The sequence below is a fragment of the Leucopleurus acutus genome (genome assembly GCF_964270905.1).
Source record: "Leucopleurus acutus genome assembly, chromosome: 8".
Lineage (NCBI taxonomy): Eukaryota > Metazoa > Chordata > Mammalia > Artiodactyla > Delphinidae > Leucopleurus > Leucopleurus acutus.
In genome coordinates this window covers 79,099,086-79,123,024 of record NC_139151.1, presented here as the reverse complement: position 1 = coordinate 79,123,024, position 23,939 = coordinate 79,099,086, and the positions used below count along the sequence as shown (strand labels likewise).

Below are 23,939 nucleotides of genomic sequence, written 5' to 3'. Positions count from 1 at the left end.
AACTCAGGAAACAAGAAAATCTCAAAAAAACAACCTAACCTTACATGTAAAGGAACTAGAGAAAGAAGAACAAACAAAACCCAAAGTTAGTAGAAGGAAAGAAATCATAAAGATCAGAGCAGAAATAAATGAAATAGAGATGAAGAAAACAGTAGTAAAGATCAATGAAACTAAAAGCTGATTCTTTGAGAAGATAAACAAAATTGATAAACCGTTAGCCAGATTCATCAAGAAAAATGAGGACTCAAATCAATAAAATTAGAAATGAAAATGAAAAGTTACAACTGACACCACAGAAATACAAAGGATCATAAGAGACTACTACAAAAAACTATATGCCAATAAAATGGACAACCTGGAAAAATAGACTAATTCTTAGAAAGGTACAAGCTTCCAAGACTGAACCAGGAAGAAATAGAAGATATGAATAGACCTATCACAAGTACTGAAATTGAAACTGATTAAAAAGCTTCCAACTAACAAAAATGCAGGACCAGATAGCTTCACAGGTGAATTCTATCAAACATGTAGAAAAGAGTTAACACCTATCCTTCTGAAACTATTCCAAAAATTGTAGAGGAAGGAACACTCCCAAACTTTCTATGTGGCCACCATGACCCTGATACCAAAACCAGACAAAGATACCACAAAAAGAGAAAATTACCGGCCAGTATCACTGATGAACATAGACGGAAAAATCCTCAACGAAATACTAGCAACCTGAATCCCATACACCATGGTCAAGTGGGATTTATCCCAGGGATGCAAGGATTCTACAATATCCACAAATCAATCACTGTTATACACCATGTTAACAAACTGAAGACTAAAAACCATATGATCATCTCAATAGATGCAGAAAAAGCTTTGACAAAATTCAACACCCATTTATAATAAAAATTCTCCAGAAGTAGGCATAAAGGGAACTTACCTCTACATAGTAAAGGCCTTATATGACAAGTCCACAGCTAACATTCTCAACAGTAAAAAGCTGAAAGCATTCTGAGATAGGAACAAGACAAGGATGTCCACTGTCACCACTTTTATTCAGCATAGTTTTGGAAGTCCTAGCCACAGCAATCAGAGAAGAAAAGAAATAAGGGGAATGCAAATTGAAAAAGAAGTAAAACTGTCACTGTTTGCAGCAACATGATATTATACATAGAAAAGATGCTACCAGAAAACTACTAGAGCTCATCAGTGAATTCAGTAAATGTACAGGATGCAAAATTAATACACCAAAATCTTGCATTCCTATACACTAACAACTAAAGATCAGAAAGAGAAATCAAGGAAACAATCCCATTTACCATCGCATCAAAAAGGATAAAATACATAGGAGTAAACCTACCTGAGGAGACAAAAGACCCGTATTCTGAAAACTATAAGACGTGGTGAAGGAAATCAAAGGTGACACAAAGATGACGTGGAAAGGTGTTGTTTTGGATTGGAAGAATCAATATTGTCAAAATGACTATGCTACGCGAGGCAACTACAGACTCGGTGGAGTCCCTGTCAAATTACCAATGACATTTTTCACAGAAGCAGAACAAAGATTTTTAAAATTTATATGGAAGCACAAAAGACTCTGAATAGCGAAAGCAATTCTGAGAAAGAAAAATGGAGCTGGAGGAATCAGGTTACCTGACTTCAGACTATACTGTAAAGCTACAGTAATCAAAACAGTATGGTACTTGCACAAAATCAGAAATACAGATCAATGGAACAGGAGAGAAAGCCCAGAAATAAACCCACCCACCTATGGTCAATTAATCTATGACAAAGCAGGCAAGAATATACAAAGGAGAAAAGACAGTCTCTTCAAAAAGTGGTGCTGAGAAAACTGGATAGCTACATGTAAAAGAATGAAATTAGACATTTCATAAACACTATACATAAAAATAAACTCAAAATGGATCAAAGACCTAAATGTAAGGCTACACACTATAAAACTCTTAGAGGAAAACATAGGCACAATACTCCTTGATGTAAATCGCAGCAAGATATTTTTTGATACACCTCCTAGACTAAGGAAAATAAAAACAAATATAAGCAAATAGGACCTAATGAAACTTAAAAGCTTCTACACAGCAAAGGAAACCGTAAACAAAATAAAAAGACAACCCACAGAATGGGAGAAAATATTTGCAAACGAAGCAACTGAAACGGGATTAATCTCCAAAATATACAAACAACTCATGCAGCTCTATATCAAATAAACAACCCAATCAAAAAGTAGGTAGAAGGCAGACTCTGGGAGGGCTCACACCAAGGAGTACTTGCCAGAACTTCTGCTTCCAGTGTCCTTGTCCCCACAGTGAGCCACAGCCACACCTTGCCTCTGCAAGAGACCCTTCAACACTAGCAGGTATTGTAAGATTCAGGCTGCTAATGTTGGCATATGCGCATTTAGCCTTAAAGAGATTAAGTTGAGAAGCAAGAAGAACTACAATCCTGCAGCCTGTGGAACAAAAACCACATTCACAGAAACATAGACAAGATGAAAAGGCAGAGGGCTATGTACCAGATGAAGGAACAAGATAAAACCTCAGAAAAACAACTAAATGAAGTGGAGATAGGCAACCTTCCAGAAAAAGAATTCAGAATAATAATAGTGAAGATGATCCAGGACCTCGGAAAAAGAATGGAGGCAAAGATCGAGAAGATGCAAGAAATGTTTAACAAAGACCTAAAAGAATTACAGAACAAACAAACAGAGATGAACAGTACAATAACGGAAATGAAAACTACACTAGAAGGAATCAATAGCAGAATAACTGAGGCAGAAGAACGGATAAGTGACCTAGAAGACAAAATGGTGGAATTCACTGCTGTGGAACAGAATAAAAAAAAAAAAGAATGAAAAGAAATGAAGACAGCCTAAGAGACCTCTGGGACAACATTAAACGCAGCAACATTCGCAAAATAGGGGTCCCAGAAGAAGTGAGAAAGGACCAGAGGAAATATTTGAGGAGATTATATTCGAAAACTTCCCTAACATGGGAAAGGAAATAGCCACCCAAGTTCAGGAAGCACAGTGAGTCCCATACAGGATAAACCCAAGGAGAAACACACCGAGACACATACTAATCAAATTGGCCAAAATTAAAGACAAAGAAAAATTATTGAAAGCAACAAGGGAAAAATGACAAATAACATACAAGGGAACTCCCATGAGGTTAACAGCTGATTTCTCAGGAGAAACTCTACAAGCCAGAAGGGAGTGGCATGATATACTTAAAGTGATGAAAGGGAAGAACCTACAACTAAGATTACTCTACCTGGCAAGGATCTCATTCAGATTCAATGGAGAAATCAAAAGCTTTACAGACAAGCAAAAGCTAAGAGAATTCAGCACCACCAAACCAGCTCTACAACAAATGCTAAAGGAACTTCTCTAAGTGGGAAACACAAGAGAAGAAAGGGACCTACAAAAACAAACCCAAAACAATATAAGAAAATGGTCATGGAACATACCTATCAATAATTACCTTAATCGTGAATGGATTAAGTGCTCCAAGCAAAAGACACAGGCTTGCCAAATGGATACAAAACCAAGACCCATATATATGCTGTCTAAAAGAGACCCACTTCAGACCTAGGGACACATATAGACTGAAAGTGAGGGGTTGGAAAAACATATTCCATGCAAATGGAAATCAAAAGAAAGCTGGAGTAGCAGTACTCATATCAGATAAAATATACTTTAAAATAAAGAATCTTACAAGAGACAACGAAGGACACTACATAATGATCAAGGGATCAACCCAAGAAGAAGATATAACAGTTATAAATATATATGCACACAACATAGGAGCACCTTAATACATAAGGCAACTGCTAACTGCTATAAAAAAGGAAATCGACAGTAACACAATAATAGTGGGGGACTTTAACAACTCACTTACACCAATGGACAGATCATCCAAAATGAAAATAAATAAAGAAACAGAAGCTTTAAATGACACAATAGACCAGATAGATTTAGTTGATATTTATAGGACATTCCATCCAAAAACAGCAGATTACACTTTCTTCTCAAGTGTGCATGGAACATTCTCCAGGATAGATCACGTCTTGGGTCACAAATCAAGCCTCAGTAAATTTAAGAAAATTGAAACCATATCAAGCATCTTTTCTGACCACAATACTATGAGATTAGAAATGAATCACAGGGGGAAAACACATAAAAAACACAAACACATGGAGGCTAAACAATACGTTACTAAATAACCAAGGGATCACTGAAGAAATGAAACCGGAAATAAAAAAATACCTAGAGACAAATGGCAATGAAAACACGATGATCCAAAACCTATGGGATGCAGCAAAGGCAGTTCTAAGAGGGAAGTTTATAGCTCTACAAGCCTACCTCAAGAAACAAGAAAATTCTCAAACAATATAACCTTACACCTAAAGGAACTAGAGAAAGAAGAACAAACAAAATGCAAAGTGAGCAGAATGAAAGATATCATAAAAATCAGAGCAGAAATAAATGAAATAGAAACAGAGAAAACAATAGCAAAGATCAATAAAACTAAAAGCTAGTTCTTTGAGAAGATAAACAAAATTGATAAACCATTAGCCAGACTTGTCAAGAAAAAGAGGGAGAGGACTCAAATCAATAAGATTAGAAATGAAAAAGGAGAAGTTACAACAGACACTGCAGAGAAACAAAGCATCCTAAGAGACTTCTACAAGCAACTCTATGCCAATAAAATGGACAACCTGGAAGAAATGGACAAAATCTTAGAAAGGTATAACCTTCCAAGACTGAACCAGGAAGTAATAGAAAATATGAACAGACCAATCACAAGTAATGAAATTGAAATGGTGATTAAAAATCTTCCAACAAACAAAAGTCCCGGACCAGATGGCTTCCCAGGTGAATTCTTTGAAACATTTAGAGAAGAGCTAACCCCCATCCTTCTCAAACTCTTCCAAAAAATTTCAGAGGAAAGAACACTCCCAAACTCATTCTATGAGGCCATCATCACCCTGATGCCAAAACCAGACAAAGATACTACAAAAAAGAAAGTTACAGACCAATATCACTGATGAATATAGATGCAAAAATCTTGAACAACAAACTAGCAAACAGAATCCAGCAACACATTAAAAGGATCATACATCATGATCAAGTGGGATTTATCCCAGGGATGCAGGGATTCTTCAATGTACACAAATCAATCAATGTGATACAGCATATTAACAAATTGAAGAATAAAAACCATATGATCATCTCAATAGATGCAGAAAAAGCTTTTGACAAAATTCAACACCTATTTATGATAAAAACTCTCCAGAAAGTGGGCATAGAGGGAACCTACCTCAAAATAATAAAGGCCATATACGACAAACCCACAGCAAACATCATTCTCAATGGTGAAAAATTGAAAGAATTTCCTCTAAGATCAGGAACAAGACAAGGATGTCCACTCTCACCACTGTTATTCAACATAGTTTTGGAAGTCCTAGCCACGGCAATCAGAGAAGAAAATGAAATATAAAGAATACAAATTGGAAGTGTAGAAGTAAAACTGTCACTGTTTGCAGATGACATGATACTATACATAGAGAATCCTAAAGATGCCACCAGAAAACTACTAGAGCTAATCAATTTGGTAAAGTTGCAGGATACAAAATTAATGCACAGAAATCTCTTGCATTCCTATACACTAATGATTTTCAGAAAAATATGAAAGAGAAATTAAGGAAACACTTCCATTTACCATTGCAACAAAAAGAATAAAATACCTAGGAATAAACCTACCTAGGGAGACCAAAGACCTGTATGCAGAAAAGTATAAGACACTGATGAAAGAAATTAAAGATGATACCAACAGATGGAGAGATATACCATGTTCTTGGATTGAAAGAATCAATATTGTGAAAATGACTATACTACCCAAAGCAATCTACAGATGCAATGCAATCCCTATCAAATTAGCGATGGCATTTTTTAAGGAACTAGAACAAAAAATCTTAAAATTTGTATGGAGACTCAAAAGACCCCGAATAGCCAAAGCAGTTTGAGGGGAAGAAAACGGAACTGGAGGAATCAGGCTCCCTGACTTCAGACTATACTACAAAGGTACAGTAATGAAGACAATATGGTACTGGCACAAAAACAGAAACATAGATCAATGGAACAAGATAGAAAGCCCAGAGATAAACCCATGCACCTGTGGTCAACTAATCTATGACAAAGGAGGCAAGGATATACAATGGAGAAAAGACAGTCTCTTCAATAAGTGGTGCTGTGAAAACTGGACAGCTACATGTAAAAGAGTGAAATTAGAACACTCCCTAACACCAAACACAAAAATAAACTCAAAATGGATTAGTGACCTAAATATAAGACTGGACACTATAACACTTAGAGGAAAATGTAGGAAGAACACTCTTTGACATAAATCACAGCAAGATCTTTTTTGATCCACCTCCTAGAGTAATGGAAATAAACACAAAAATAAACAAATGGGACCTAATGAAACTTCAAAGCTTTTGCACAGCAAAGGAAACCATAAACAAGAAGAAAAGACAACCCTCAGAATGGGAGAAAATATTTGCAAACGAATCAACGGACAAAGGATCAATCTCCAAAATATATAAACAGCTCATGCAGCTCAATATTAAAGAAACAAACAACCCAGTCCAAAAATGGGCAGAAGACCTAAATAGACATTTCTCCAAAGAAGGCATACAGATGATCAAGAAGCAGATGAAAAGCTGCTCAACATCACTAATTATTAGAGAAATTCAAATCAAAACTACAATGAGGTATCACCTCACAGTGGTTAGAATGGGCATCATCAAAATGTCTACAAACAACAAATGCTGGAGAGGGTGTGGAGAAAAGGAAACCCTCTTGCACTGTTGGTGGGAATGTAAATTGATACAGCCACTATAGAGAACATTATGGAGGGTCCTTACAAAACTAAAAATAGAATTACCATATGATCCAGCAATCCCACTACTGGGCATATACCCAGAGAAAACCATAATTCAAAAAGACACATGCACCCCAATGTTCATTGCAGCACTATTTACAATAACCAGGTCATGGAAGCAACCTAAATGCCCATCGACAGACGAATGGATAAAGAAGTGGTACATAAATGCAATGGAATATTACTGAGCCATAAAAAGGAATGAAATTGGGTCATTTGTTGAGACATGGATGGATCTAGAGACTGTCATACAGAGTGAAGTAAGTCAGAAAGACAGAAACAAATATCGTATATTAATGCATGTATGTGGAACCTAGAAAAATGGTATAGATGAACTGGTTTGCAGGGCAGAAGTTGAGACACAGATGTAGAGAATAAACTTATGGACACCAAGGGTGGAAAGCCACGGGGGTGTGGGTATGGTGGTGTGATGAACTGGACGATTGGGATTGCAATGTATATGCTGATGTGTATAAAATTGATGACTAATAAGAACCTACTGTATAAAAAAGTAAATGAAATAAAATTTTTTGAAAACGTAGGCAGATCTAAGTAAACATTTCTGCCAAGAAGACATACAGATGGCCAAAAAGCACATGGACAGATGCTCAACATAACCAATTACCATAGAAAGGCAAATCAAAACTACAATGAGGTATCACCTAACACCGGTCAGAATGGCCATCATCAAAAAGTCTACAAAGCATAAAATGCTGGATAGGGTGTGGATAAAAGGGAACTCTTCTACACTGTTGGTGGGAATGTAAATTGGTACAACCAGTATGGAGAACATTATAGAGGTTCCTTAAAAAACTAAAACTAGAACTACCATATGATTCAGCAATCCCACTCCTGGGCATATATTTGGAGGAAACCATAATTCAAAAAGATAGGTGTACCCCAGTGTTCATTGCAGCACTATTTACAGTAGACAAGACATGGAAGCAATCTAGTGTCCATTGACAGAGGAATAAAGAAGAGTTGGTACATACTTACAATGGAATATTACTCAGCCATAAAAAAGAACAAAATGCCATTTGCAGCAACATGGATGGACCAAGAGATTATCATACTTAGGGAAGTAAGTCAGAGGAAGAGAAATATCATATGATGTCATTCATATGTGGTATCAAATTTTTAAAAAATGATACAAATGAACTTATTTACAAAGCAGAAAGAGACTTACACATATTGAAAACAAAGTTATGGTTACCAAAGGTGAAACATGGGGGGGGGGTGATAAATCAGTAGCCTCGTGATTAACATACGCACACTACTGTATACAACAAGGACCTACTGTATAGCACAGGGAACTCTATATTCAATATTCTGTGATAACCTATATGAGAAAAGAATCTGAAAAGTAATGAATGTGTCTGTGTATCACTTTGCTGTACACCTGAAACTAAACACAACATTGTAAACCACCTATACTCCAATTTAAAAAAAAGAAAAAAAAGTTACATTGAGGATTAGGGCTTCAATATATGAATTTTGGTGGGACAGAATTCAATCCATAGCACTATTGACCATTTCTACATCTCTTGTTTTTTGTTTGTTTAGTTTAGTGTTTAAGTTTTTCCCATTTTGTGTGTCTTAATAGTAAGTTGTAAGAATTCTTCTTATATTCCTTTAAGTCCTGTAACATGTATTATAAATATTTCCTCCTTTTAATTTTTTTATATGTTTAAAGAGCAGAAATTTTAAATTTTGGTTAAGTTCCATATTTCTGTTTTTTCTTTTATAGTCTGTGGGTTTTGTGTTCTATTAAAGAAACGTTTGCCTATGCCACGGTTATAAAATATTCTCCGTTGTTTTCTTCTAGAAGTTTTATAACTTCAGCTTTTACCTATTTGCATTTTGAGTTAATTTTAATGTTGGCATGTGACAAGGGTCAAGGTTCATTTTTTTGGAATATGGATATACAGTTGTTCCAACACTGTGTTGAAAGATAATATTTTCCCTACTCAGTTACCCTGACATTTTTATTTCAAATCTATTGACCAAATACGTCTGGGTCTATTTCTGGACTGTATTCTGTTCAGTTGACCCATTTCCTATGCCAGTACTACACTATCTGCTTACTATAGCTTTATATAGTAATTCTTGAATTTAAAATTCTTCTAATCAAATAGTGTAAGTCTTCCATCGTTTTTCTTCTATTTCAGAATTGTTTTAGCTGCTCTGCACCCTTTCCGTTTAGAATTAGCTTATCAATTTCCCTAATCATGCTTGCTTGAATAGTGCCTGATACTATTGAGATTACATTAAATATATAGATCATTCAGGAGAAAATTGCTATCTTAATAATATCAAATTATAAATGTATAAACATGATTTTTTTTCTATTTATTTAAGCCATATTTATCTGTTTTTTTCTTCTTTTTTTTTTGTTTTCAGTGTACAGGGGTATTATACGTCTTTTTAAAATGTATCCCTAAGTATTTCATGTTTCTGATGAGAGCAGTTATCTTGACTTATTCCTAGTATTATCTTGTAATTTTCATATTTGGTTTGGACTTTAGAGAAATAGTGGGCTCCTAAAAGGAGCTTGGAAGTGTTCCCTTTTTCTGTTTTTTAAAACAATTTGTGTAGTAATTGGTACTGTTGCTTCCTTAGACGTGTGATAGACTCTACCAGTGAAGCAACTGGAGGCTAGAGTTTTCTTTGTGGGAAAGTTTTAAATTCTGAATTGTTTTACAAGTAGAGGTTCATTCAGTTACTCTGTTTCTTCTTGAATCGGTTTTGGAAAGTGATGTATCTTTAAGGAATTTTGACATCTTATTTAAATTGAATTTATTGGCAAAAAATTGTTTTCAGCGTTCTCTCATATGTATATAAGAGATATGTAGTGATCTGTCATTTACCATCTGTGCGACCTTGGGCAGATTACTTAACTTCTTTGTGGAATTTAACCCAATAGTTAAATTCCAGCATTATTTCAATGGATATTGAGTTCTCAGCAAGAAAGGATTTCCTTTTGCAGCTATTGGCAGACCAACAATAAGGAAATATAGTAACTTGGGGAATGACAGGGCTTTAATTTTTTTATTCTTTGGCCTCTCCTCGAGGCTTGTGGGATCTTATTAGTTCCCTGAGGAGGGATTGAACCTGTGCCCTCAGCAGTTAAAGCACAAAGTCCTAACCATTGGACCATCAGGGAATTCCCGTGCTTTAAGACCCGCCTTTCCTGCACAGCACTGGACATATGTTGTATGTAACTGATGTTCGTTACTTGGGTCTTATTTGAATTGCTTGTATTAAAGTATTCTACAGGATGCTTTTAAGGGAAGAATTTCTTGGCTCATATTTCTTTGCTCAATGAAGGGTGATGTATATGGCATTTGTATTGCATATACTTCATGTTTGCAGATTATTTTCTAAACCTTTGATAAAGAGAGCTAGCCATGTCATTGGTTATTTAGAATTTAGCTGTGTTGGTAGATTATCTTTTGAGTGAGAAAAGGAAGAAACATTGACTTATAGTCTGTGTCAAGTTTTTTCTTCAAGGGGCTAGATAAAATTTTAGGCTTTGTGGACCATGCAATCTCTGTTGCAACTATTTAACTTTGCTGTTGTGGTGCAAAAGCAGCATAGACAAGAAATATGTAAATAAATGTGTGGCCACATTTCAGTAAAACTTTGTTTACAAATACAGGTGGTTGATGGACCATATTTGGCCTGCAGGCCATAGTTTGCCAATCCTTGGTCTGTGTAAGGCGTATAAGAATTACATAGCCAGAGATTTGTCTGTATGTGCCCTTATAGCAGTACTTAATGGCCCAAAATTTGTGCTCTGTAACTCTTTGATGGTGAAAATTTATCCAAGTATTTGTATTGGCAAATTGTCTGGGGAATGTGTACACATGTGGCTCCTGTTTTAGAGTGGGGGTAAACATCCATCAAAAAACACTAAGATTCAGGAGAGTCTAATAGGTCATAATTTCTGTCCACTAATTTACTCAGCAAATCTTTATAGAACACCTACTATTTACTTAACACTGTTCCAGTCTCTGAGTGTACTTTGTCAAGCAAGACCTTTGTTATGGCCATCATGAAACGTATACTCAAGCTGGTAGACTAAAATTGATCAGGTAAGTGCAGGTATGTTATATATTTTCATAAGCCACACTGTGTCAACCACTATTTTACCACCTATTTTAAGAAATAACTGAAGTTTAGAGAATTGCTGCATATAACACTTCTCCCTTGTATGAGGATGATTACAGATACTCCAATTAAAATTCCTTCATTTTTATTTAAGAAAAGAAAAGAAAAGGAACAAAAAATTAATAAAGAGAAGGAGGAAAAAGCAGCAAAGGAGCTGGAGAAAGAACATTTACAAGAAAAAGCAAAAGAAAAATATGAAGAATGGTTAAAGAAAAAAAATGCTGAAGAATGTGAGAAGAAGAAGAAAGAAAAGGTATTTTCACTAAAGTGCTCAGTTAGAATACATGACTTTCGTGTTTACATGTGCCAGCTATATTGTATAAAGAGTTTCTAATAGAAAATTGGCACTATCTTATCATAATATAAATACATGTAGCTACCCCTACTTGTTATACTATAATTAAGCTTCAGAAATGAATATGCATTTGTGGTTTTCTTAGGTTGAGAAGTATTAATAAGCCTATTGATATTTCTGCAGTCAGGTTCAAACTTTTTATTGTTGTTTATGCTTTTAAATATTATTCAATGCACTTTTATGGAAAGTTTTATTACATTATTATAAATTACTATTCTATTTTAAAACAGCAAATTGCTTTTTTCTTCTTAGGTTTAATGTCATTGTTTAGAGGCAGCCACCTTCATATCACATCCCTGATCATGTTAAATTTTGCTCTCTATAGAATTATGATTCAGTATTTCTGATCAGAAAGCCATTGGGATGGGGAGCTACTGGGGAAAAGAGTCAGTAGAATTTGAATAGAATTTTTAGTTACAGAATATCCCTGGAGATTCTTTGGTCTTGTCATTTTAAGGAAAAAGAAAAACAACGGCAGGCTGAATTACAGGAAAAAAAGGAAATAGCAGAAAAAAAGTTTAAGGAATGGTTGGAAAATGCAAAAAATAAACCTCGTCCAGCTGCAAAGAGCTATGGTTATGCCAATGGAAAACTCACAGGTTGGTTTTTATGTTATGTGGGTTACATAAATACGGCTTGCAGGAGTGAATATTATATATTATGTTTCCTTTTGACAGAAATAGAAATGTGTAAAAATCTTTTTTCTTTCAAATTACTATTTTCTGGAAGATTATAACATACTGTATTCCTGTGGAGATACTACAAATTTGTTGTCATTCTCTAAAACCAGATACATTTTAAAGGCAATAGTGGTAAAACTGCAAAGTAATGATTTCTAAGGTTAAGAAACAAGTAAAATTTTCTTACATTCCTTGGATTTTAAAGCCTTAATCAGGATATATTGAAGGGGTCATTTTCTTCCCCTTTTCTAACCCTCTCTGAGGCAGAGCTTCCAGTGTCTTTGGCACATTCTTTTTGCAGGGTGGAATACTAGACAGCACATGAACCAGACACAGACCTGGTTGGCCTTTAGGCTTGGTCTGATTATAAATGGCAATGCATGTTTTTCTTTGTACTTCATGTTGGAAGCTCATGCCTTGCTGACAGCTGCCTTCACTTGTTTAAGTGATTTATTATTAAAAATACTCCCATTCTGTTTTGTTCACACAATAGGACATATTCCAGACTTTGTTTTGACCATCGTGGTGAAGTGTGTGTTGACATATCTATGCAGCCAAAGTGGGTTGCCAATGTCTGAATGACACATTCCTGCTGTCAGGATTTAGGCCTCTCCTGCATGTCACAGAGGTCATCCATTACAGCTACCGAGCAGGGTCTGCTCTGTTTTTTTGTTCTCTTATTTGAAATAAGAGTAATAAGCAGTGGTTTTAACCAAATGATTGGATAGTAAAGTTAAAACTTAGGTGGAATATACATATTGACTAGAAGTTAATTGGTGAAATAATGGATTATTTTATTTTTTGCATTTAAATAAGTTTTATTCTAATAAATCTTTGCAAATGCTCTACTGCTCTTAATTATCAAAATTACAGTGATATTATGAAATCTGATTGACAGTGATTTAGAATTTAAGTGGTTCTAAACAAGAATCTTGATTCACTTTAGCTACATATGCAACATACATTTTTTCTGCAAACTTTAGTGTCCAACTCGGGGAAACATGTACACAATCAGCGGTTTCCCAGACTGAGTTAAAATGAAGATTTTGTTCTTTTTAAGGGTTCTAAAATTAATTTCTTAGGAGAACTTTTATGAGTTTCTATATATATAGATGTGAACATTAATGTTCTTTGAATGCTTAGATTTATATTTTAATTTTTACTTCAGTACTTACTGTGTTTGAAAATATTTGAGAGTTCAAGTTTTAAATGAGTCAAATTGGTTTATCAATAATATTTTTGCCCTTTTAACATTTTTCTGTGAATTTTAAAATATGTAGTTTCTTTGATCTCAAAAAGTTTTCTTCTTGTTTTGATCTGATTTTTTCATAATTTTAGGTTTTTACAGTGGAAATTCTTATCCAGAGCCAGCCTTTTATAACCCAATTCCATGGAAACCAGCTCCTGTGCCTCCTCCCAAAGGAGCAAAGGATCTATCAGGAAAGAAGACTAAAAGGCCTGTGATAAGCCAGCCAAACAGGTCATCCTCTCTGGTAATGCATAAATCCAGAAGCAGTCTTTGCCTTGGAACTCTGTGCAGAATACAAAGATAGTAGATGTGGGAAATTACATGCTTTTACCTGGAGCTATTTAATTTTAAAATCAGAAATTGTTTTTTTACTGCTCAATTAGTTGCTCAACATTTGATGTATTATTGATAAGTTCAAATTCTTGCATTTGTATACAGAGTCCTTAGAGTTAATTGAGGAAGATATTTTATACATTTTCATTTTTATAAATGCTTCAAGGTTGATCTTGGCATATTGTTTTGCAGGATACGTGACTGAATCTAACAATTGTGTTTGTATTTAGCTTGTATTAAAACTACCCTCTAATACCAGTAAAAGCAACAATTTTTCATGTGTTCTTTCATACTATATGTTGTGTGTTTATGTTTATGAACAATGTAAGATTAAGTTGTTCAAAGAAGCATTTCTAAACTGCATGCTCAAGATAATTCTTAGAAGAATCTAAATGGGTTAGAATCCCAGAGTAATCAAAAACAGTCTTTGTTGATGGCTTTTGGTATATTTTTCCCTGTGTAAATATTTGTAAATCGCTAACTGAAGTCATGTTTGGTAACAGAGAAATGAAGTTTGGGTTTTGAAAGGAAAATTTAAAAACACTGTTTTGGACTCAATCTTAGATTGGTATGTAGTAATCTTGAGACACTAATATTTTGCTATACTTTGCTATACTTTGTACAAATAGTTATAATTAGTTATGTTGTTAATTTTAAAATTAGAAATATCAATGCATTATTTTTTAATGTTAAATGTTGAGTGATCTTTTACTGAAGTGAAATCAAAAATCTTAATAAATACACGTTAAGGATAGTATATCAACGGATTACTAAAGTAGCACTCAACGCTTTTTATTAAGTTTTAGAAGTCTGTATCTTTTCTTAGTGGGCTATCAAGAAATGAAAATCTGTTGGGGCAATATAAAGTTCAGTAAATTCATTTAAAAGTGATTCCTATTTAGACTGTATTTCATGTTTCTGCTAGGTTAGTCAGTTGTCAAGTTTCTAGTGATTAACCTGCAATGGTGTTGGTCAACTGCAGGAAACAGCAATGGGATCTTTGAAGAATATTCATATTGTCAGAAATCTAGAAAAATTCTTTTTTTTTTTTTTCCTGCTCATGGGGGTCTGTGAGCCCCATAAGGACTGAGCACTCAATTCAGGCATCTTCATTTGGTTTTATTTTATTTTTTCACTTCTAAGCAGAGAACAGTTTGGGAGGAGTCAGAGTTTGTTGGGTCAAAATATTGGTGAGATTTTGTGGCCTGACCATCCTTCTTGGAACCTGTTAGATGCAATGAAACTTAACAGGTGATCATTCTACACGAGCAAATTCTCTTATGTAGAGAGAATGTAGAATTTGCCAGGGTAGCAATAAACTTGTGTGTAAAAAACAGCATATATAGGCTTGTGTTCCTGGGCGTTTTAGATATAGTTGTTATATCTAAAAAATCTTCAGTTTTACACAGATTTAGTCATTTAGGCAACTTTTAGCTGTAACCATAATCCTAATAAAACTTTTCATTCAATCAGTAATTAATTAGTTTGACCAATGTTAGTTGAACATTTGCTCTGTGAGAAATGTTTTGCATATTGATTTAGGAATTTGAATGATATATTTCTTTAATTCAGTAAACATTTACAGCCTAGCCAGGAAAACATAGAATAAATGCTGTAATACATTATACTTAAAATCATGCTCAGAGTTCATCTGAGAGCATAGATAAGAGATAGCTCAGCCTGAGAAGGGATTAAGAAAGGTTACAACGAGGAGGTGACATTTGAGTTGGTGAAAGATAAGCAGGAATTTTCTAGATGGTTATGAGGCTGACCTTAACCATCATGAACATGTGGTGAGAAGTAGCTGGGAGAGAAGCAGGGGTCGGAGTAAAAAGGTTCTGTATACTACAGAATTTGGACTTGATCCTGTGGGCTTGTGATACCCTGTTTTACTACCCCAATGGTGCATTTTTTAAAAGATTTTGACCATCAAACATTTATTACTAAAATTCCATTTTTGTTCATCAAAGACTTCTTCAAACCAGTCAATACTCCTGTTACTAGGAGATTAGTGTTTTTAACCTGAATCAATTTTTCTTAAAGTCAGGATACTTGGTATTCTAGGCATTGTAAACTATATTAACTGTATGAAATTTCTATTGAGGTTTTTAAAATATCTCTTTGACTCTACTGCTACTTGATTGGAACTGCTCTAAAATATCTAGGCAACCTATAATGTCAACAAATTCATGATCTGAAAGAAAGAACACAGGTATTATAGACCTAGTTTTACATCTACTTATCTGGAAGGCGCCTCATTTTTTTCAATGTTCAATATCTTATCTAATTTAGAAACTTATTGTGGGGATGTAAAATAATACATGGAAGTACCAAAAAATGCAAGTTTGTTTCTTTTTTGTATGATGATAATGCTGATAAGATGTACCAATATTCTTTCTTTAGTGATAATTGATTTACATAATAACTGACTGTTTAACATACCAATCTTGACTGGTGATATATCAAAGTTAACTTGTCAGTACTTGGAGTGGATCTTCATTTACCCCTGTGCTAAGGGCAAAAAGTGAATACTGTTGTTTTCATTTTCTTCAAGTTGAATCAATGTTTACTGAATACCTACTATGTGCGAGTGAGTATTCTAGATGCTGGAGATTCATCTGTGAGTAAGAGAGGGTCCCTGCTGCCCACATGGGATCTTACATGACAGTGATAGGAAACAGATACTAAACATATAAACAAATAATTTTTGTGGCTCTAGGTGCTATAAAGAAAATAAAACAGGGCACTATTGGGATAAATAGTGACTGGGTGGAGGAGTGGGTCCACTCTTTTAGGCGGATGGGCATCTCTGAAGTGGTAACATGCTGCTGAGCTAGCCTTGCCTTGCTAAAATCTGCAGAAAGAGATATCCAGTCAGAGGAAACAGCCAGTGCACAGGCCCCAATGCAGAAATGAATCTGATGTGTTTGAAGAAAGGTTGGTGTGGCTGGAGTGGAGAAAGCAGTGGGGAAAATAGTAGGAGTGAAGGTTGGAGAGTCAGGCAGGGCCAGATCATATATAATCCTGAGTTCAGTAGTTCAGATTTTATCATAATTGTATTGGGAAGCCCTTGAAAGTTTTTAAGCAGGGAATTGATGTGATCTGTTTTATACTTTGAGATTACTCTGGCTGTGTGAGGAAACTGGCTTGCTGGGGACCAAGAATCAAAGCAGGGAGACTCATTGGGAGGATTTGCAGTATCCAGGAAAGAAATTGTGATAGTCTGTATTAACGTGGCAGCAGCAACATGATAAGAAGTAGAGGTGGATTTGGGATGTATTTTGGAGGTGAGGCAAACAGGACTGCTAACATTTGGGTGTCTGGTTGAGGGAAGGAGGAAAAATCAGATATGACTTCTAGTTTTTAGGCCTGATACACTGGGTGAATGAAGATAACTGTCACAGAATTAGAAAGTGATAGGAGCAGATGTATAGGCTGAGAATGGAAAGAGGGGAGTCCTTCAGAATTCTGTCCTAGGTCTGTTAGATTCGGGGTGCAACTTAATATCCTGGTAGAAGTGGCAGTTAGATACTTGTCTGATGCTCAGGGGAGAGCCAGGATTGGAGATACAAATTTAAGCAACATCAGTATGTAGGTGGTATTTAAAAGCATGGGACTGGAATCAGGTTACCTAGGAAGAGTTTAGATAGTAAAAAGAAGGCTGAGTATTCAGCTATTTAGAAATTGAGCAGCTAGCAAGGATGCTGAGAAGGAGCAGCCATGAAGTAGAAGGAGACCCAGTAGAGTATGATGTCACAGAAGCCATGAGTAGAAGTGTTAGAAGCAGGGAATTGTGCAGTCTGTCCAGTGCTACCTGACAGACGAGGAAAAGCAGGAAAGAGCCTTCCTTGTTGCATATGGTAAGATGAAGGAAGGCCACTGTTGACCTCAATAGCAAACACGTATTGAATACTTTCTATATGCCTGGCAGTATTCTGTGCTTTTATATGTGCTAACTCATTAAGCCTCACAACAACCCTATGAGATACTTTTATTATCCCCATCTTATAGTTGAAACTGAGGCACTGAGAAGCTATGCTGCTTTTATACAAAAAAGTGAGTCACAGAACAGGGATAAGAACTAAGTTCCAAGTCCAAGCTTAACAACCATGTTCTGTGTCCCTCCTGTGTAATATATATATGATATGAAAAACTAGTATGAAAGTGCAAAGTAAGTTGAGAGAATGGGAGGTAACAAAGTGGAGACCATATCTGAAGACAACTCTTGGGAGAAGTTTTAGAGTGACGAGAAGATAAGTGAGGTGGGAGCTGGAAGAGGGCATAGGTCAAGAACATTTTCTGTTTGTTTTGCTTACAATAGGTGATAATAAACAGGTGTCCCTGCTGATGTTGATGATCTAGGTGAAGGAGGGTACTTGAAGATTTAGGAGAGATCAGGGACGGTTTTAGCAGTGCAGTTCTTAAATAGCAAAAAAAATAAAAATACATGATGGCTTATGTGGGAGCAAGGAAATTTCTTCCATTTTTTCAGGAGAGAATGCATAATACATAGGCTCAGGTGTAGCTTGAGTTAATAGCATTGATGGTAGGAGGAGGATACGGGCAGTTCTTGTCTGATAGCTTCTGGATTTTCAATGAGGCCTGAAAGGGAGGCAAGGCTGTCAGCCAAGGGATGGCATGTGTTGTTGCAAGTAGGAAGGGGAAAAGGTTACAGAGAAGTGAGCATTTTGGAGAGCGGAGGACAAATTTACAAGGGAAATCAGTGGGACTGACCGATGGGCAATGTTATTTGCCGTTTGATAATTTTGGTCCAAAAAGGGACCAATTAGCAGGATTCTGTCATGTTTTTCTCCATTTCTGGAGGAAAGTTTAGCTACTTGGGTTTAGGAGCAGAGTAAGGCTTAATTAGGGTTGGACAAGCAAGGCAAGTAGGATGGAGAGAGAAAGGAGCAAAATGATTTCAAGGGGGTGATCATAGCACTGAAACATGGTATTTAACAAGGGCTGAGTGATGGGTGGTGAGGAAGAATTTTCAGTTGATGAGCGTTTCCAGTGCTATTGGAGAATGTTGGGTCAGGGATGCTTGAGGGAAACTGGAGAGGAAGGAGCTTGTAGTTAGAAGGTGGTGACAGCAAGATCCAGAGTATGACCACAGCAGTGGTGACCCAAATGGAGTATATCAATGAAGTTGAGGAAATTTAAAAAGTAAGAGGCCAGAGTATTGGAAGGATTTTTCTTTTTTAATATGGATGTTGAAATTGTCAAGGATTATGATAGAAGTAGTGGTAGAAAGAAAGTTGGTGAGCCGGGTGCTAGAATTTCAGTGAACCAATGTAACTTATTAGCCAGGTAACAGTCAAAAAGAGCAATATTGGCTAGTATGGTCAGATGAAATATTCTTCAGAAGAACTTGGAGTTTTGAAGAAGGTAGGGAGGTTTAGGAGTGGCCATGGTGAATAAGGTAGGTAGGGACAGTACCTACCTACCAACTCTAAGCCTCAAGGTTTATGTGTCCCAGAAGCAGGGGACTGCAAAAGAAGAGCATTGTCAGCAGTCCACTGCAGGCAAGAAAAACTTTTAAAAGTATTTCAAAAAAAAAAAAGGGGGGGACTTCCCTGGTGGTCCAGTGGTTAAGTCTCCACACTTCCAATGTAAGGGGTGTGGGTTCAATCCCTGGTCAGGGAACTAAGATCCCACATGCCGTGTAGCCAAAAGAAAGCATTTCAATAGCAGGATGGGGGCAGTGCAGGGAGGTAGAGGCCAAAATCAGAGCTAGCAGTAATGATATTGTGGAACTATTCCAGGGAGAGGTGACAGGATCAGGTGAGGACAGTAGAGATAGAGAAGAGATGTGTGAAAAATCTGTCCAGAGTAGAACTTGTTTTAGAGCTGACTGCTGATGATAACATTAGCAGAGAAAGGGAATACAGAAAAGAAGGACAGATTTGGGGGTAAGAAACTGAGGGGTTTTTTGGTTTGTTTTCTTGTAAATTGTTTGTCATGGTAGTAAATGCACACAGTGTAAAAATAAAAAAGTAATAAAAGCTTTGCCTCACTTCTTGCTACGTCACAGTCCTGCTTCCAGGGGGATATTTACTTGTATTACTTCTTTGATAATTTCCTCCCCACAGAATTCTCTGTTGTCTTTCTCTGCGATTTGTTTAGGCAATTATTGTCTTCCTGAATCAATTCTCTAATTATTTTTTTAAAGTGTTTTTTCCCCTCTAATCTTACCTTTCTTTTTTCTTTTCCCTGGTAAGAGGGACTACTTTCTGTGAGATTTCTTTGATGTTATCTTCTAATTTTTGAATAATTTTTTATGGCTATCTTATTTTAAATCCCAAGCACTCTTTGTTTTTTCTGTTTATTCCCTTTTTCATAACATCCTGTACTTATTTTTTTGTTGTAATATCTTTTCTCATCTCTAAGTACATCAATTGCCATTTTTTTTTCTTCGTACTTAACTGGCTCTGTTTCTTCCGGGTGCCTTTTCTCCCCCTTCATTTTCTCTTTTTCAGTTCTCAAATGTTTGTTAATCCCCGTCTGACATTTATGTTCACAATGTGAATTTCTGTGTTCATACTTAAGAATGGGGCATTAAAAAGCTGAATGGAAGCTACGTTGGCATAAGCAGGGCTTGTTGATGGTGGATTTTGTTGTTGAGGGAAACTCCAAATACCTGGAAGCCTTCCCCTTAGGCTATTTAATTTCTCAGAGAACATTCTTCTAATCTTCCTGGTGAATATAAACCAGCTGCAGTTTTCCTGAGCAGCATCTGAGAAGGTGGCTCTGTATATCACATTTCATTATGAAACACTGTCACTTTACCTATGTTTCAGTTCAGATAGTGCATAAGCTCTGTTCTCCGTGGTACCTGGGGTCTCCATATGCTGAGCCCTTCCAGGGTTCTGTAGGCTGAATCAGCTTTCTTTCCCCCCTTCACACCCTGCCCTCACCCAGTATCTGTTTTACCATTTAGAAACCTTTAAAAGGAAAAGAGAAACGGAAGGGGAAAAAAGGCACCTGGAGGAAACAGAGCCGATTTAAAAAGCAGAAAAAAATTGTAACTTATTAATATTCTTAGTGATGAGATAAAACACCACATCCCTACTGTCCTAACCCCCGCTACTCTCCTAACTCAGTTATTTTCACCTCTGTCCATTTTCCACCTTCCAGAAATTTGTTGAAATCTTTAGTTAACTGTTCTCTTCTGTCCTCTTTACCCTTGTGGATTTGTACCTTTTTTTCCCCTTTCTTTCTTAAAGAAATTCCTTTGCCATCCTTTTAGCAGAGATTGGGGAAGGAAAAGAGATAATTGTATATGATTATTCTGTTGTATTTAATTGGAAATCTTTAGTTGTAAACATATTGACATGGGGTACTTGTGGAGATGCAAGTTTATTGCCCAGGTGAGAAATACAGTTTAGGGATAGATATTTAGACCTCATCAGTTTGACTTAGTTATTGAAGCTATGGGGATGGATCACATTTCCCAGGAGAAGTTTGAAGCATGATATTCATTCATTCATTCAACACGTATTTATCAAATGCCTACTGTGTGCTGACAGGGAGAAGATGGACTAGGCTGGAATATAGAGAAAGGACATAAAGAACATAGGGATAGGGAGAGAGGGGCCAAGATACTGGAGTAGAAAGACCTTGAGCACACCTCCCCTCATGAGCACACCAAAATCACAACTGTCTGCAGAACAGCTATCTGTGAAACAGACCAGAATCTAACAGAAAAGATTTTCTACAACTGAAGACATAAAGAAGGAACCACAACAAGATGGGCAGGAATGATGGACTTGTGATATCAAGTCCTATACCTTTGGGTGGGTGACCCACAAACTGGAGAATAATTATATTGCAGAGGTTTTCCCACAGGAGTGAGAGTTCTGAGCACCACGTCAGGCTCCCCAGCCTGGGGGTCCTGTACCAGGAAGATGAGCCCCTAGAGCATTTGGCTTTGAAGCCCAGCTGGGCTTATTTTGGGAGTCCCACAGGACTGGGAAATAGAGACTTCACTCTTAAAGGGTGCACACAAAATCTCATGTACACTGGGACCCAGGGCAAAAGCAGTAATTTGATAGGAGCCTGGACCAGACCTACCTACTGGTCTTGGAGAGTCTCTTGGAGAGATGGGGGCAGGGGGCCCCCGCAACTCGCCCTTGGGACATAAACACTGGTGCCAGCCATATTTGGGAGCTTTCTACCACATGGGTACATCTGCTGGTGACTGCTATTGTGGGATCCTCCCTCTAGCTCATTAGCACCAAGATCTGTCCCCACCCAACAGCCTGCAAGCACCAGTACTGGGACACGTCAGGCCAAACAACTAACTGGGCAGGGACACAGCCTCACCCATCAGCAGACAGGCTGCCTAAAGACCTCCCAAGCCAACAGTCACTTCTAGACACAGTCCTAGACACACCTCTGCCCACCAGAGGGCCAAGACCCAGCTCCACCCACCAGTGGGCAGGCACTGCCAATGGCCTCCAGGAAGCCTGCACAAGCCTCTAGACCAGCCTCACCCACCATGGGGCAGACACAAGACTTAAGAAAACCACAATCCTTAGCCTGCAAACCCAGCCCACCCACAGCAAGCCAGACCCTATCCTGGAAAGAGCTGGGCCCTTGTCTTGCTGATCAGCAGGTCGAAACAAGTTTCAGGACACTCTAGGCCTCATATCCAACTGTGTCAGGAACCAGTCCCCCCTCCACCAGTTATGTGACCAGCTCTGGGAACCCTGGGCCCTGCAGCCACACTCCAGGACCTGGCTATGCCTGCTAAAAGTCTGGTACTAACTCCAGGACCTGGCTTCACCCACCAGTTAAGGGGCAACACCCTTGGAGTCTTCTAGACCCTGACTCTGCCCAACAGAAAGCCAGCACTAGACCTGGGGCCCACTGGGGTTCTGCATGTAGCTGCCTTGTGGCCAGGCCCCACTAACCAGCAGCCAGCAGCATCTGCACAAGGCAGGGCCTGGAAACTAACCAGGCTAGGGACCAACCAAGCCTACCAGACTGCCCACATAGCCTGACACAATAGAAGGAAACATGCAGCCCTCTTAGGGGAAACACTTAGAGCATATAGCTTGGGTGACAAAATGGGAGTGTGCTTGCTGGGATGCATAGGACGTCTCCTACAGAAGGCCACATCTCCAAGGTTGAGACACATAATTAATCTACCACATCCATAAGAGTACAGATACCAACTTAAGACAAAATTAAGCAGCAGAGGAGCATGTTCAAGAAGAAGGAACAGTGGGAATTCCCTGGTGGTTTGGACTCTGTGCTTTTACTACCAAGGGTGTGGGTTCAATCCCTGGTCGGGGAACTAAGATCCCAAAAACCGTGCAGCCTAGGCAAAAAAAAAGAGGAACAAGATAAAACCCAAGAAGAACTAAGTGAAGTGGAGACAGGCACTCTACCGGAGAAAAAGTTCAGAGTAATGATCATAAAGATGATGAAAGAACTTGGGAGGAGAATGGATGAAGAGTGAGAAGTTAGAAGTTTTTAACAAAGAGTTTGAAAATACAAAGAACAAGCAAAGAGAGATGAACAATACAATAACTGAAATGAAAAATACACTAGTAGGAATCAATAGTAGACTAAATGAGGCAGAAGAACGGATCAGTGAGCTGGAAGACAAAGTAGTGGAAATCATTGCCACTGAACAGAAAAAAGAATGAGAAGAAATGAGGACAGTTCAAGAGACATCTGGGACAACATCAAGTGCACTAATATTCACATTATAGGGGTCCCAAAAGGAGAACAGAGAGAAACGGTCTGAGAAAATATTTGAAGACATAAGAGCTGAAAACTTCCCTAACCTGGGAAAGGAAAAAGCCACCTAAGGCCAGGAAGTACAGAGAGTCCCATACAGGATGAACCCAAAGAGGAACACATCAAGACACATTGTAATCAAAATGACAAACATTACAGATAAAGAGAGAATATTAAAAGCAGCAAGGGAAAAGCAACAAATAACATACAAGGGAACTCCCATAAGGCTATCAGCTGAGTTTTCAGCAGAAACTGCAGACCAGAAGGGAGTGACACAGTATATTTAAAGTGATGGAAGGGAAAAACCTACAAACAATAATATTATATCCAGTGAGGCTCTCACTCAGATTTGATGGAGAAATCAAAAGCTTTTCAGACAAGCAAAAGCTAAAAGAGTTAAGCACCAACAAACCAGCTTCACAACACATGTTAAAGGAATTTCTCTAGGT

The 23,939-nt window shown here is 37.3% G+C and overlaps 1 protein-coding gene across 1 annotated transcript in view; it reads left to right on the top strand.

Moving 5' to 3' along the window:
• The window catches only part of CCDC34 (coiled-coil domain containing 34), a gene marked incomplete at its 5' end in the record, with an annotated part of 50,626 nt that extends 34,400 nt beyond the window's left edge, over positions 1–16,226 (top strand). The window contains 3 exons of the mRNA XM_082843994.1: positions 11,218–11,376; positions 11,936–12,077; positions 13,497–16,226. Of these exons, the coding sequence (XP_082700120.1) occupies positions 11,218–11,376; positions 11,936–12,077; positions 13,497–13,711 (516 nt within the window). The 3' untranslated portion in view covers positions 13,712–16,226. The remainder of the gene's footprint in view (positions 1–11,217; positions 11,377–11,935; positions 12,078–13,496) is intronic.
• Between the last annotated feature and the right edge of the window lie 7,713 nt (positions 16,227–23,939).